The sequence below is a fragment of the Pogoniulus pusillus genome, chromosome 17 (assembly GCF_015220805.1).
Source record: "Pogoniulus pusillus isolate bPogPus1 chromosome 17, bPogPus1.pri, whole genome shotgun sequence".
In the NCBI taxonomy this organism is placed as follows: domain Eukaryota; kingdom Metazoa; phylum Chordata; class Aves; order Piciformes; family Lybiidae; genus Pogoniulus; species Pogoniulus pusillus.
In genome coordinates, this window is record NC_087280.1 from 9,713,859 (window position 1) to 9,731,236 (window position 17,378).

Sequence of the window (17,378 nt, forward strand, 5' to 3'; positions counted from 1 at the left end):
CCTTTACTCTGGTTCATCTTTTCCCCAAGCAAAGCTGAAACTTCCATTCTGTGTGTTAGAAACACCTGTAACCAAAAGCAATGACAAATAGATGTATTTTGTTATATATATATTAATATGCACATACATACACACACATGCATGCTCTCCTGCACACACTCCCACATGTGCACACACAGCCTCACCCTCTCAAACCCTCACGCTCACACACTCTCTCACACACATGCTCACTCACCCATGCATGCTCACACAGATGCACACAGGGATGCACATGCACACTCACATTCTCACTTTGCACACACATTCATGCACACAGATGAACATGCATGCACACACATGGACACACAAGTGCACGCTCCCACTCACGTGTGCACAGTACACTCATGCACACTCGCTTGCATGCTCACAGTCACGCCAGCTCTCCCACTCTTTTACACACACACACACTTGCTTCCCCAGATGCACACTCATGAACACTCATGCAGTCATACACACGTGAACTCATGCAGGCATGCTTGCATGCTCACATGCATGTGAACTCGCTTGCATGCTCACGTTCACACTCACACAGCCAACTCCCTCATACAGTCCCCCACATCCACTCTCACACACTGACTTGCCTTCACACACACTCTCTTGCTCACACTCAGTCACTCTCACACCCTCTTGCTCACGCTCCATCACACCCTCATGCTCTCGCACTCTACACTCTTGCTCTCACTCGCCCGCACTCAGACTCTCACACACACTCACAGACCCTTATGCTCACACACTTTCACATTCAGACTCTCACACACACTCTCACAGTCATGTATGGTGACACACACAGTCATGCAAGCTCACACACAAATACACACAGTCCCTCAGTCTCTCACACTTTACACACACTCATGCTCACATGCTCACTCGTTCACACTCACCCACACATAATCTTGACTCACACACGGAGACCCACACACATTCACACTTGCACATTCTCACACACACACTCACTCATACACTCACTCTTCACACAGACACACACATATACACGCACACATCCACCAACAGATTCTCTCTCACACACATCTCACATAAATGCGTGCATACAGTCATACACATGCACACTCTCACACATATTCATGCTCACAATCCTGCTCCTGCTCACTCAGACTCACACAGAGGCATTCATATACTCATGCTCACTCATGCACGTGAGCTTTCACCTGCTTTCACTCACTTGCTCACACTCACTGATGCAGAGACACACACTCCCTCACACATGCTCTTGTTCACACTAATTTACTCATACACACAGACACATACACAGATGCTTGCTCTCATGCACTCACTCTCACACACACATGCTCACACACACTCACACTGAGACCCACACATCCGCTCACACACGCTCATGCTTACATGCGTGCTCACATGCACACACACACTCTCGTGCACTCCCACGCACTCCCACACACACACACTCATACTCTTTCAGACACACAGAGAGACACATCTATACACACACACATATATATACACACATATGCCTACCTTATTTGTGGTTGTCTTTCAGAGCACTGAAATATCAAATCTCACGTTTATAAAAAAGGCAGATACTAGACACTGGAGATCATACTTTGATATATTATAAAGCTATATTGCAAGCCCACTGATGGGCTTCACATGCACATAAACCCCACCGGTACATAAAAATATCGAATGGCAAAAGCAAAAAGCAGTTTCTTCATACTTTATTTTACAATTTCTCACTAAATATATTTACAGGACATGGAGTTTGCTGTAGTGCAATACAGAGTAATGTTGCATAAGTACAAACTGTTGGACTTTTCTAAAAAAAAAGAACAAAGCACTTAACTGATGTCACAGCTAAGTATGTAAAGCAACGTTAATAACTCTGAGTGAAAATGCTAACAGCATCTTTTCTTCTCAAAAACAATTTCTAGAAACAACCCACAAGCCAGCGTTACACATTCCAAACTACTGACCCTTGTACAGTACCATATCATTTAAAAAATGATTTTTTAAAAGCACATATACTGTACTGTATGGCAGTCTTTTTTTCTACAGATACTGACTTACTCTTTTAATACAAATATGATATTACCTTGGCAGTTTTGAAGAACAAAGTTATCTCAAGATATCAAACATCAGTAACAAACTCTGATAAGCATAGCTTCTTGAGAACTTGCTTTAACAGCATTTCTTCACAGTGATACTTATGAAAGGTTGGAAAAAGATTAGCATAAAATATTTCCATCCTTTTTCAGTTTTTATGCAAAAATCATTACTTTATATTGGTAGTTATAAAATTACAAACACTTTCTATAAGTAACTGCATCTGTAGTAATGATAGAAAAAGTTATCAGTAAGATACCTAAAATGAGGCTTGCTTAAAATGATAGTTTGAAGAAAACTAGGTGTGCAACTTAGAATAAACAACACAGCAGCTTAACAGAAACAACCTACTAGTCAATTAAAAAAAAAAAAATCTAATTACTTATGAACAAATGTTAAAAAATAAAGACATCTTATGAGATAAAATCAACATTTAAAAAAAGAAGTGATGAAGCATTTACTCCTAATCTTAGTTTTGGCACTTCATTGGAACAATTACTTTACCAAAGACCAAAATAATGTATAAAAGATATACGGCTCCTGGACATACCTTGCAAATATGGTACATAGGTACTGGCAAACACAGAAAACAGGAGTAGTTAAACATTCCCACGGATTTGCACATGCATGCACTATTCAGACAACAGCATTGCATCTATGCTCTTGGCGGTGACGATCTTGCATCGCTTGGGTATTTTAGGCTGTTTCTTCTGCAGATCTTGTTTCTGATTTAAGCCTTACAAATTCTTTAGCAACCTCATCATTGGTCCTCTGAGAAAGTATTCTAAGAATTGTCAGCCCAGTTTCATCTACAGAGATGTTTCTCAGCAAGGGGTACCAAGAAGCACAGCTACCTTTCTCTGCTATGTTTTGCAGCTGAATAACTGTCATTCCTATAATGCGATCTTCCCTAGCAAAGCAGTAATCTTTCACTGAGAGATGAAGTTCGTAGGCTCCTGGTTTATCTTCATTACTCAAAATGCTGCATGAATTAAAAGCATGAATTCAGCACAAGAAGTTCAGTTAAATTCCCCTGAGGAACGAACATACTCTAGAAATCTTGTTAAAATTACAGTTATAGTAGCAGTTTACTTTTGGAGTTCCACTGTGCTGCAACAGAATATCATTAAGCTTGAAACATTCCACACAATTAACCTTTCAAGTGCTACTGGTGACACAGCCTCTGTTCCCACTGACCTAAACATGAACAGAGCGTTCATCATTCTCTCAATATCAGAAATAAACACGGTTACCTTTCTGTAGAAAGTACCTAAAATGTTGAACTAGTTCTACATCAGACAACCCCCACATCTTTAAATCAGCAGGGGGAAAAAAGAAAAGGAACAAAAAAGAAATGCAGTGGCAAGCTTCAAAAGGAGGTTTGTGGTCAGATTGTGAGAAAATGAGCTCTGTTCTAGTCAGAGTTGCACGGTTAAAGGGAGGAAAAAGAATTGGTTTCAGTTATGAAAAGGGAGGAGAAGTAAAGTGAGAGGTGCTGTAAGAAGCACTATATTTAAAGCTCCAGGATAGGTAAACGTTTTTTATTGTTTTAAGACTTAAATAATAAAGAAAAATAATTGCATTAGTACTCAAATGCATAGAGCTGACTTTGGATTTTTTTTTATGTTCTTATTGCCTTAACTAAAAGAAATTCTAAAAATAGTTGCATGAAATATGCCATTAACAGACAAAAAAAGACTTACAATTGGAAAGTTTCGTTGTATTTTGGTGACCACGTGTTGCTCTTTGTCTTGGTTCCATGTTTTCTTTTCTTGTCACTTAGGTTAGGCCCTAAAAGGCAGACTTCCACAAATGGCCGGAACATAGCTGTTGTTTGCCAGTTCAGCTTATTAATTGCTACAACTATAAAGAAATAAAACAAATTTAGTTAAATAAAATTCCATTGGGAAAGCTCCTATTAATTATCCAGTATGACTTTGTAGAGACAATGAAAGGTGGCCCCAGAGATTCCCTATGGGATACCAATACGTGGCAAGCTTAGGAGGAGCTTTGCCTGTTGTCTGCCAGGTAAGATGTCTGACTATTTTGAGTTGCAAGAGCAGCAAATGTAAGCACATATTTTACAATTTCCTTACATTAACAGCTCAGTTGTCTTCTACTTTCACTGTAGTTGAAAATCATTTTACATTAATCTAGCTGATAGTGAGTTTCCTCTGGAATTCAGGCTGTGCAGAACAAGGGCATTTTGTTAAAAATGGAACTGCTAAAGTCTTGGTGCAGTCATTCACCCAGCTTTTAGAAAATGAAATGATAGGCCAGCAAGTTAGAAATGTAATTTGGCACATTTGAATTTGCAACTTTGTATAATAAATTCTAACTTCTACACAGAGAGGCACGGGCAGTACCTACTTGCATAATGTTCACTTCTGCTGGTGTTGAGCAAGCAAGAAGTCCAGTCCCCATCACCTGAACTATACTTATAGCTTTACAAGTATTGTAAGCCTTTCATTAGTGATATGTTTTATTTTGGGTTTAATGCCTGGAGGTATTGCACTTTGTTGTTGCTTTCTTTTAAAATCAGCTATTTGTAACTTACCTTTTACAGTGACTTTATGCTCACCAGTTCCAGGATGTGTAGAGATCTCCACCTGTATAGATATCTCACCCACTGAATTGTTAGTGGCTTGACCTGAAATAATGATGAGTATGTGAGCAGACCTGGCTTCTCAGTACATCAAGAGGAACAGACAACAAAATTAAAATAAGGTGAGTGGCATTTTCTGTCAGAAGCATATAGAATTTTTTGGCATATATTTCACATTAGTTAGAAATGTTAGAATCAGAAATTCATCAGGAAGTTTGCCACAAAAGTACATAGTAATTGCAAATGCCTATGTAAAGTGCCTCAATATGATAAAAAAAAAGCCCCTTTCATCTGGGATCTTCCATTCTGGTTGTCATTAGGTGTATTTACATCTTGGCAGTTTCACTGAACTCTGCTTGCATGTACACCCCAAAAATCTTACTGCAAGGACGCATTTGCAAAGTTATTTCTGTGTTGCTGTTGATGAATCCATTGCTAAAGGTTATGTATGAGCAAACGATAAAAGTTCTGCAGCAGCACAGGCATGAGGGCTGAACGAAAAAGGGGAGGTCGCAGGGATGGCAGAGGAGCCAGGAAATTAATTTTGAGGGTTTTTACTTACAAGCACCAGCTCATATTGTAAGTCAATTTGCAAACAATGATTCCTTGAAAGGCCTTTCAGTGTGTCAGATTATAACAATAGAAACAAAAGCGTGGTTACTTGTTTTTGAATTGAATGTGTTAACCTATGGACTGTACACTTGTTCCCCAGTCTAATCTCTGTGAACCATGTACTAAACCAAATGACTACCCCACTGGTAAGTGGCTACTATTTCTGTGGGTTAGCAGAGAAAAGATTATACACTCTTTCTACTCACACAGAATTTCCTTACCCACCAGTTCCCCACCCATCTGCTTCTGTCAATAACTTGCTTTAACCTTTAGCTTCAAAACTTACCAAATCAAAACTCTTTTAGAAACAATCAGGAATGTTTCAGAAGAAAACAATTTGCATTATCATTAGATAATGTATGCTGGAACCTGTGTGTGATGGCAACAATGGAATGTGCTGTGTTAAGCTGCAGATAATGAGACATTATACTGTACTGAGACAAAAATCTATGAATCTATAAGGTAAGTTTCATTCTGTTTCTCCAATATTAACTTTACAAAGTATATCTCTGCAAAGGTCTCCTGGCTGATCTTTTCCTTCCTTTTCCTAGTAGTCTGTAACTCACAACAGTGCTCTAAGCAGTACTTCATATAGTAGGATTAGTCTTGTATGTATAGTACTGCTTCATACAGTTACAAAGAATTTTATGTAAAACCTCACACAGTTTTATACTGAAAATAGCTGACACAAAAATTACTCTGCATTTCACTACTGCTGAGGAAACTTCCTGCAGCAGAAAAGCTCACCCAGCAAAAATAATTTCTAGTGGAGTCTAGAAAGAGCCAGTTTTCTCTCCAATCTGCTGAACTAACTAGAGGTGAAATTCTAGGACACTCAGTATTTGTTTACAGCAGCTTCTCTTGAAGAAGTCAAGGACTATGGCACTTCATTTTAAAGTCTGATCTGTTTCTGCATTTTGTTTTCTTTCTTGCTACTGGTCTTTGTAAGGTCACAGCAGGAATTAGTGATTGCAATATAGAAAGGTCTGTTTACACTAGCACATGGAACAAGTCTGTTTAACTGACAACAAACATCAAGCCCTGCACTGCAGAGGATGACTTCACATTTCTTCCTTTAATACTGTAATGTAACTCAATAGAAGCTTATATATTTGTAAATAATTATATTTGAAAACTGGTTAACTATTACTGCTTCCACTCTAAACTCTGCTTTAATTTGTTAGATTATTTGGGAATCAAAACACAACATTCTCTCACAGGTAGGTTTTTAAGAGATCACCTTCATTTAGACTGCAGTCTTTCTATTGCAGCAAGCAAACTCTAAAGGAATTTGGTTGTCCTCTGGCCAAAGATGCTGGCTCCTCAGTGAACAAAACCAGTCACCTTTGATTCCTGCCTTATTTAGCACCTGGAATATCATCAATGTGGTAGTTGATATAACCCTAATTATTGTGACAGAACAGTCTCATTTTAGACCAAGGGCATAGTCAAATATTTCTTAGTAATGATAGTCATGTTACACTTACACAAAGAAACTAACACTTCTATTGTACCTTAGCAGGACATTTGGTCAACCATGACCTTCTGGACTTCAGTAGAGAAAACAGCAGAAAATCCAAATGGAAAAATGAGTCATGTATATTTTGTAAAAATAAACCAGAAAGTGCCTACATTCTCTAGAATAATATTTCTGCTAAATACAAGAGACTCTATTGAATCAGTCTGTGATTGTGCATAGAAGCACATTTCTGTGAAAGAGGTCCTTTGTCCTGCTTGAATCCTCTAGCAGAAAAAAGTTTTCCTTTCAGGAGGACTTTCAGAACTAACTTCTAGGTTTGCATGAAAAAAAGAGCCCAGGAGAAATAAATGGGAGTCATAGAAAATGAACTGGCACAACATTTAAAAATAGTGTAAGACTGAAAAAGCAGGAGCAGAATCTGATGGAATGTACTTGCCAGATGCTCTAAAAGTTGGGGCATGGGCAGTGTGATGCTGTCATAATTTCTTGAGCTAGGCTAATCAATGGACTGTTCACAGTTCTCAGCTCTGATACTCAAACTACCACAGTTATCATGCTATTAGTGTGTAAGACAGCAGAGTTTGTGTATGTAATTACTACATCCAGCACCATAGCTATGCTCAAAGTTTGCCCTACTCATATGTACTAATGCTAACATAGGAGAGTTTGAATAATGGGCAAAATTCTCATACAGAAGTATTTATGGCAGATAGAATTACTGTCTCTGAAAAGGTACTGCCTGACCTGTTTAATGAAGTCAGTTTTTGCCTGGTATTGCATTTAAACGAATGCTACCATTAAGTTTGCAGTCTCTTCTATTTACAGTTCAGTACAGCAAAATTTGATAGGTATAAGAAGGTGTAACACAGCAACCTTGAGAACTGCACATTGAAAGCCAGTAATTGGATGGCGTAAAAAAGTCAGAGAGAATTACATAGTACTGCACTCTAAGGAAAAAAAAAGAATCCATCCCTTCACTCAGCCATGCAAGCCCTCTCTATGATCAGCTCTGTGCCTCTAGTACAGACTTGGAATGTGGCTGGGAATATATGAATATGGCTAGGTTAACGTATCATTGCATGCTATGCAACATCAACTACCTTATGTTCTAACTTATGAATGCAATTCTTTCTTTTGAAACTGCTTTAAATATTTTTTATATTCATATCTTCCTGATAGTACTTTCATGTAAGATCCTTGAATCTGGAGAAGGCTTTATTTGTGGGTCTGCTTCCCACAACATAAAGAATAAAAAGGTGGTAGCAAACTGTGCATCTGATATTAAGGACATGCCTGCAAAACAAGAACTCTTTATGCTGCAAAGTCATCTAGTAACAAAAGAGAAGAATATGAGAATGTTTTAATTGTTTTCCAGCTAGGGATATATCATTTTAATTTCATCCCATAACAACTACAGCTTTCATAAACAACAGATTTAATTTCATTTTCTTGGGGTTGATTTTTTTTAATTTCTTTTTTTCCTCCTTTTTGCTGTTGAACTCTAGAAACAATTGTTAAAATATCTGTGGTGTGTGCAGCATCCAGTCTTGCTTAGCGGCACTTGCAGGGACATGTCTAACTATACAGTCATAGTACAAAAGTGCAACTCACTTCCCCCCCGCCCCAGATGTTCTTCTGCCTTACATTGTGCCTATAAGCCTTTCCCCAAACTTGCATTGCAATTGCAATGTTCATGCTTGCTGCAATACATGTTTTGGTTCAAGAAGCTGTTATATGACCTGTTGATAATTGTTTTGGGGAATTCTGAGAACCAAGTTCAGCTACTTTACACGCTTTCAGCAACCAATCTCTCACTAGGCTGCAATAAAAAGACTGAAGAGATGTAGAAGTTTGTATTTGATTAGAAAGCATCAATCAATTATCAGAAGACTCACAGTGTGAAGGTATTAATCTTGACAGAGATTCTGCAGCACCTGTAAGCCTCTTCTTTGTACAAACACACTATCAAAACACATTATCTCCTATTTGAATTTCTGTAATGTCAGAGTAATATTAGGAGCTTAGAGAGCATAACAGGAAAACAGAATATTATAATGTGTGTAGAAAGTACAATTAAGGCCTTCTTTTTCATCTCCTCATATGAGGCATGCTGCACACAATGTGGGCTGGCAATTGCACAACTTCGTTGTGACTCTTTCTGTTGCTGCTTGTATGCCTGTATGGTAAGAAACCAGGGATGAGCCAGCTTTGATGTGGGAGGTTAAGTATCCAATCAGCATCATCCATCCATACATATGTGGACATCTCCCTCTCTCTCTCTCTGTATATATATACACACACACACAGAGTACAACTTTTTAACCTGGTAAGTTATAGCCTCTCACATTAAAAGCTTCATGTAGTAAATGCTTCATTGACACCATTAAGAAGCTATTTTTAAAACTAGTACCGTATAACTGAAGGATATCTGTAGCTTGTGCCCATTGTCTTTAACACTTAGGAGAAAGTGTAATACACAACTTATTTCTCATTTAGGTGACTTACTGCTTCATTTAAACAAAGGCATTGAGTAAAAGTTCTGTAAAAACCCTTCACTATCTTTCTGCCACTATTCTGAATGAATTAATTTCTGTATTAGCATATGCTAGAATGCTATGAGTTGCAATTCTGCAAGTTTCTCCATTGTTTATGTGGTTTCTTTCTTTGTTACTCTACATTCCTTGCAATTTTATGCTGATTTCTGCAGCTGATAATGCAGGTTTGCCTTTTTCTGTTGTGTTTTTTTTTTTAAACTTCATGATACAAGGTTGTGCAACACACAATTGTGACCTCGATTTCAAACTACAGTGGATGGAGCAGGGATTATTTCTTGAGTTAAATTCTGTCTGAAGTATAGGTTATGAGAGAACTGGAAATGCTCTGTAGGACTCAGAATCCACGATAGAATACAGACATAGCTTTCAAAATATGTCAGCTAGTAATAAAAGTTTTGACACAAAGTGGCAGAAAAATATCCTTCCTTTTTTACTTACAAGAGCTGCCAAGTTATTTTTATTTTCTATAATCTGTTGCCATCTACCTGCCTGCCTAAATTATATTATGCTTGATGCTTTCTAAGTTAACTATTAGTTTAGTATTTGAATCATATTTCATCTATTTAAAAAGAGAGTGAGCTTTTGCTTGCCTTGAACCATTACAGGCTTGAAAGGAACCGGATTTTGGCTTGGCAGAAGAATTTATCTTCGTTTTTGATCATGTAATTGCCTTCCCCATGTTGCTGGCACAACAAGACGAGCATAGCGTTTCTGTTACACTTCCTCATTCTCATTAGCTATATACTTTTAATTCCACTTATTATCTTGTTATCAGATGCTTCTTCCCCTTTTAGCTTTCAGTTGTCAGCATAAGAACAAAGAAGCTTGATACAAATTAGCTGATGTGAAAGAACAGCACTTTGCAGCCGTTGAAACACACTAGTAGAGACTGTAGTACGAGCTCAGTGTTGCCAGATGAGTATTGATTTTTCTGCTTAAGTAATACAAACTCTTTAAAGTAAATCTAAAAACTGTATTGCAGTCCTGCCACTGCAGATTCTTCTTCTGTTGTATGCCTTACAACAGGAGCACTCTCTGATGAGGTTTATAAAGCTAGGATGCTGTAAACTTATCAGAAAAGAAGTATTTCTCTGACTATTTCCAGTAAGAAACTGTTTTAGATGAAACAGTGACATTTGCTTTGGAAACATGAGTCATAATAAATGAGAGCCAATTCAGGATACTCATCTTTGAGGTGCTAGCTTCATGTACTAGGCTATTTTCTTTACATTTGAAGCACTCTTTAAAAAATTGTTTTAATTTTAATTAATCCATAAGTGATTATGGATTTGTTACCTGGACAAATAGGAGGGCTAACTGAAATCTAATTATGCTTCAGAGAAAGTTTCTGATTTGGAAACAGATCAATTTTAACTAAATGCTAATGAGACAGCTAGTTGCAAGACTGGAGATTGTAATAGATGAGGTTTTAGTTCTTTTAAATGAGACGTTATAGGATGATAAGAAGTTATGAGTCACTCTTCCCTAACTTTAATCAGTAGCCACTGGGAATTAAACTGGTGTGAAAATGTAGGCATGCTAATGTTTGCACAGAAATGAACACAGACCTCAGGCTGAAATTGTGATGAAAATCAGAATACTTAAACTCATGGTTCACGATTTATAAAAGCTCTCTGCTTATGACTACAACTCATATACCTTTTTTCTCCTGAAGTTACAATGAAAGTATGCATAAGGAAAAGTAAAATACACTAGTAATTAATAATGTTCTGCCTGAACTCATATTGCTAATATTTTTTGAAAGTGGGAGAAAAAAAGTTTCAAAGTAATTTTGTAGCTTGTAGTGTAGGATTATTAACAGACATCCTCGATCCAACATGGAAACTGCCTAGAAAAATGTTCCTTAGAATTAATCTTAGGACAAGCTGAAAAACTAATGGTTCATGCTTTTTATACTGAGTAACACACTGCTTCAGAGGTGAAAAGAATTGATTTCCAGCTTAACCACCCAATTAAAACTTCTTTTGAGTGAGTGCAGGGTAATTCTTTCTAGATCAGCAAACTGTTTTCTTTCCCAAAGATATTAAATGGCAGGCAGGCCATTTTCACCAAAGCCCATTGCATTCAAAGGAAGCTGATTGAAGATTACAAATTTGTAGTTTCTAGAACAAAGAAACTCTTCAGCTTGAACATAATGCACATTATCTATACAAACACAGTTCAGAAGCATGAATACTTTGTCCCCACATTGGTAAGAAAAATCTAAGACATAGCCTCTTTTTGAAATTAGAAACAATCTTTGCCTAAAGTTATAACCATGAACTCTTGCCCTCTTATTGAAACAACAGAAGCTCCTCTCTTGAAATACACTATTAATGAATATATACATGTTAAATGTAGAGGACTTTGTGTTTCTCTTATTATTTCTTTTTTTTTGAGTATATTACACCAAAATTCTAGAGCAGAAAAAAGTGGCTTCAGTGTTGCTGATGTCCAGATTCACTGTACACTAATACCATATTCTTGCATGTTTGCTGCCTTGGGAGCTCATCAAATTCTTGAATTTTGATGAGCAGGCATAAGAAAAGATGATGTGACACTTTTAGTAGGATGGTTTTGAAACTAAATTCTTAAAGGCACAAAGGGAAACATCTAGACAGGAAAAATAAGGCTGCATTTTAGCCTATAGAATACTTCTGTTCCTTTTGAATCCACAGATGACTTGCTAGGGGAAGTGTAGGTTCTGTAATGCAGAATCAGTTTGTACATGTTGCTCAGCATTCAGTGTTCTTCCTCACAAAAGGGAATTTCCTGGTATATGTCACCTTTTTATACACTTACTTCACAAAATCACAGGATGTTAAGGGTTGAAAGTGACCTTGAAAGATCACCCAGTTCAACCCCCCTACCAAATCAGGATCACCTAGAGTAGGTCGCACAGGAAAGCATTCAGGTGGCTTTGAACGTCTCCAGTGAAAGAGACTCCGCAGCCTCTCTGAACAGCCTGTTCCAGTGTTCTGTCACCTTCACAGTGAAAAAGTTTTTCCTTAGGTTCACATGGATCTTCCTATGCTGCATCTGCTGCCCCTGATCCTATCATTGGACATTGCTAAGGAGACATTCTCCAGACACTCGCCCTTAGCGCATTTACAAACACTAATGAGATCACTGCTCAGCCTTCTTTTCTGCGAGCTAAAGAGCCCCAGCTACCTCAGCCCTTCCTCAGAAGGGAGATGTTCCATTCCCTTAATTATCTTTATGGCTGTGTGCTGGGCTCTTTCAAGCAGTTCCCTGTCCTTGAACTGAGTGGCCCAGAACTGGACACAATATTCCAGATTCAGCCTCAGCAGGGCAAACTAGAGGAGAACCATTCTTGACCTACTAACCACAGTCCATCTAATACACTCCAGGATACCACTGGCATTCTTAGCCAAGAGGGCACATTGCTGAGTCATGGTCATCCTGTTGTCTGCCAAGACTCTCCGGTCCTTTTCTCCAGAAATTTGTGATCAGCAAGTAATATGTCTCAACTCTGAAGTATTTGGAGCTGCCAATGTACTCTACAGAGTTACTTTGTTTTTGAAATTATAATATACACTCTGTGCACATTATTAGACCTCTACAACTCTGTGTGTGGAGTGCTCCTCTAGATAATGCCCATAGAGAGCTATGGGACTCATGTACAGTGACAAGCTGACAAATGCGCTGCCTTCAGATAAGCTCCACTGACTGACAACAGCAGCTGATAGGGGATAGTGTGACATGGGCAAATTTGTGACAGGAAACTAAAACACCACAGTGTTTGGAGAATGTGATTGGCAACCAATCATTTAAACACTGAAAATATAACTTGATGTACTCATACCCCTGTTAATGTTCACTTACTTTGAGACTTCTGAGTGTCTATAAATTTCTTTATCAAGGCATCCGTCGTTTGTGTGTAAAGGCTAAGAGCGTATTTCAGAGACTGCAGGTCTGGGCTCTTTTCCAGGAAATTCTTTTTCAGTCCACTTCCTCCAGCATGGAAGTATTGCTAAAAGGCAATACAAACAGGTGCTTCAGAAAGGAAAATTATCTGAGAGAAGCCTCAGTTACAGACATATATTTTTAAGTGAAATTGATGTGCAAATTTTACAAGTAACACCTGACATATGTAGCTAGATTTCTGATCATAGCAGTAGGGACGAGTCATTGTAGCTACCACACAGCTTCTTCCAAAGGTAAAAAATGAAGCCTTGTGGGATATAAAAATACAAACAGAACTAATTTTTTGTCTGCAAGATTTCAAGTATGTATATGCCCAAACTATATATACGTACATATATGTGTATATTTGCAAGTTTGGGGAAAGTGGAATCAGTTTTAATTCTTTAAGCAAAAAATAAATTAAGTCACAGATTCCAGCACAAGTAAAGACCAGATTTCCTGTGGGAAGGGGGAAATATGTCAACATTTAAGAAAGGAAAATTCTAGAATATGAAGTTCTGGAGTTTGCATTGTAATTGTGCCTGAAATGATTGTTATGCTTTGGGAAGTGGTTAGAAATTCCATGGAAGTTTCCACATTGATTATCTTTTTTCATTCAAAATTTGACTCGTTATAGTGTGGCTATGTCATCCTTGAGTTACCACACTAGGAGTTTCCTCTGCTCTGAAAGGAAGAGGGTGTAAGAGAAGATGAGCTTGTCTGTTCGTACTAGCCTGGAACAAGCAGAGTGAATTTCCTGTCAACTAGGCGTTGAATTTAAAACAAAGCAGGGTAGCATGTGCTATTAAAAGTCTTGTTTTCCAGTGTGCTCTAAAGAACATGCATTGTACATGTCTGTCATCACTGTGGGAGAAAAAGAGGCTACGCAGCAACATACATAATAAGGATTTAGCCCAGCTGCTTCAGCTACATTAACCAAACTTGAAAGAAAGACAAGAATCAGATAAGCTTTGGCCATCTATTCCTTCAAGTGAGTATGTTCTGTCTGCAACTGATTGAATTATTTTTATATCTCTTCTTCGAGCAGATTGTTAAACATTTACTTTCAAGTCACACAAGGAACTTAGGGTCAAATGCTTCTTGCTGTATTAAAGGGATGGTTGTGATTCTAAGGGACTATTCTATACTAGAATCTGTTATTTATGTCGGTCATATTTTTGGTCATACCAGCAGGGAACAGGAAAACGCGGAAAGCTGTACCTTTATAGTAGCTAGTGCTACTTCCATTATTGCACACTGCCTCAGGGTCAGGCTTCTGGCTTCCTCTCGAATCACATGGTCCTGCAAAGCAAGGGAAAACTGCACTTCATTTTGAAGGAGAGGCAGTGCTGCAGCCAGTCTGCTCTTGGAAACACAAATAAACCCACAGAACTGCCAAATGCCTCCCAAGTGCCTATGATTAATGGGGATTAATTCAGCTTCAGACTTCTTTTACAATAAATTATAACCTAGAGCAATAACATTATTTCTTGAAAACACAGATTGTAGGGGAAAAGAAGCAATGTTTAATACTAAGCATCTGTGTAGCTTGCTTTCTTTTCATTGGATGTGTTATTTTTCTCAGGAGTGGGAAAAAGGTTAATTCTAAAGTTTAAACAACTATAATAGATTACACTGAAATAATTAATTTAAAAATAAACCTTACAGGCTTGCTAATGTTTTTAATGCCTCATGTTTAAAAAATAGTGAGTTCCATTAGAATATAGGGTAAATAATGTCATAAAGTACCTACAATCCTGTGAAATCTTTGTTTAAAATAAGCATCTTGTGATTTACTTAGACAACATTTTAACTCATCTAGCAAACTGAGTAATCTTTCTTAGAAGCATGAATTGCCACATTGCTGCCCAAATCTGAAATCCTAATGCCAAAATGGGATTGGTCAGCAACTGACATCAACACCAAACATCTGAAGTCTCCATGAAGCATCTTATGGAGTTCAGTTACTGTAGTGCTGATGAGTTTAGTGTAGAGGTACATGCTGCCTTTCAACACATACAATAAAAAGCATGCAGACAAAAGTTCCTAATATTCTCATCTTTGAGTTTTTGCAGAACTGGTTCCAGAAAGGAACACAAAGACCTCATAATTAATTTTTTTAGTGATTAATGCTTATAAGGCCTAGTTGTGCAATATGGGAAAATTTTCATGACCCATTTAGTGATCATTTTATCATGTAAGCATACAAACTTTTATTACTAAGTTGCCTTTGATGAGACTGTAAAACCATTACTCACCTATGAACAGTTAGAGCCATATTCTGCCATACTCAAGTTTACTGTAGTAAATAAGCATAAGAACAAACCCTCACAGTCACTCATATTTCAACTTTTTTTTTTTTTTTTAATTAGAACAAGTCATTCACAGCTTCATTTGGCTTCATTACCTTGAGTTTTGACAGTTGTCCAAGATCTTTGGCTGCACTGAATATCATCTGGGGCCCCTGTGATCACATTGAAAATTTAGAAAACAGACTCATTACAGTGTGTTTGCTTTTTATGTCACTGTGATCTTCTGTTCTGCTAGGACATTAGCCAAAGTCGCTGTTTTGCAAAGCTAAATAAAAATTTCAGTTACACATGAGACATAGTTTCACTCAATTGATAAGGCTGAGTAGCTGGTGACTGCAGCAGGATTCCTTCCAATATCCCATGTTTGATACCAATATATTCTCTTGATAGTGCTTTTGTGTGGTCCTATTTCTTCTCTCATTTAGCATTTAATATCTTTAAGCTAAGGGTGGGATTGTTCTTACACAGTCTGTTAATTAGATACTTGTCCATAATCACAGTTCTCAGGTCACAGAATCACAGGATATTAAGGGTTGGAAGGCACCCAAGGAGTCCAACCCCACTGCGAGAGCAAGGCCACACAATCTAGCACAGTTCACAGAGGAATGCATCCAGAGAGGCCTTGAAAGTCTCCAGAGAAGGAGACTTCACAGCTTCTCTGAGGTGCCTGTTCCAGTGCTCTGTGACCCTTGCAGTAAACAAGCTCCCCATTGTGTTGAGGTGGAAGCCCTTGTGCTGCAACCTACACCCACCGCTGCTTGTCCTATCACAGGGAGCAAGTGAGAAGAGCCTGTCCCCCCATCCTGACCAGCTCTCAGATGTTTATATGCTAATATAACCATAAAGAGAAGTGAGCAGCCTGCAAAAGCTTAACTGTCCACAGTGAAATGCTCAGTTGAGCAACACACAGCATAACTGTGTACAAGTAAGATAAAATTTATTTTGAAAGTAAAAATATCAAAGTGCTATAATATTACACCAACAGAGTCCTATGATCTCATTTTTTTGGTCGTGATTACTCCGAGAAATATAATTCCTAGTGTAATTACTGTGCAGTTCAGAAGGACATAGCTCTGAATATCTGGATTTTTGAAACAAGAAAAAAAAAACAGAAAAGTCAGTCCAACTGATATAGCACAACACAGAAGAATCATTCATTAATTTTTCTGTTCCAAAAAGTTTCAGTTTCCAGATACAATTTTGAATCTGTATGGTTCAGTTGCAAAAGGTGTAACATAGAACTGCAGCTTAATTTTTCAGTATTTACTAGTAGTGAGAAAGGTAAGAAAAATATGAAAATTAAACCCTCTGTTTCTGTATGTCTGTGCCTCTTGTCCTCAGAAGGGAAGAAATATTCAAGGCTACCAAAGGGAAACATTTATCTTACAGTAACTTAGTTTTGATTGATTTTGTATAATTGTGTGTCCAACAGTAAATGGAAGTAGTAAAATAAAAGAAAGTAGCTATACATTTCTCACCTTGACTGCCAACTAGGACACTTTATATAGGGCTACCACTAGTAGAACCCAACAGCTATTGAAGTGTAGCATACACACAATACTGTGAGCACTCTGAATGGTAATGCAACAGTCTTTGTACCTATTCAGAATCATAGAATCAACCAGGTTGGAAGAGACCTCCAGGATCATCCAGTCCAACCTAGAACCCAGCCCTGTCCAGTCAATTAGACCATGGCACTAAGTGCCTCAGCCAGTCTTGTCTTGAACACCTCCAGGGACAGCAACTCCACCACCTCCCTGGGCAGCCCA

The 17,378-nt window shown here is 38.0% G+C and overlaps 1 protein-coding gene across 1 annotated transcript in view; it reads right to left on the reverse strand.

The window, feature by feature from the left end:
• Positions 1-1,606: 1,606 nt before the first annotated feature.
• Positions 1,607-17,378, reverse strand: part of UNC13C (unc-13 homolog C) — a 142,101-nt gene continuing 126,329 nt past the window's right edge. The window contains exons 26-31 of the mRNA XM_064157581.1: positions 15,705-15,761; positions 14,519-14,599; positions 13,217-13,364; positions 4,676-4,768; positions 3,822-3,981; positions 1,607-3,100 (exon numbers count right to left, since the gene is read on the reverse strand). Of these exons, the coding sequence (XP_064013651.1) occupies positions 2,815-3,100; positions 3,822-3,981; positions 4,676-4,768; positions 13,217-13,364; positions 14,519-14,599; positions 15,705-15,761 (825 nt within the window). The 3' untranslated portion in view covers positions 1,607-2,814. The remainder of the gene's footprint in view (positions 3,101-3,821; positions 3,982-4,675; positions 4,769-13,216; positions 13,365-14,518; positions 14,600-15,704; positions 15,762-17,378) is intronic.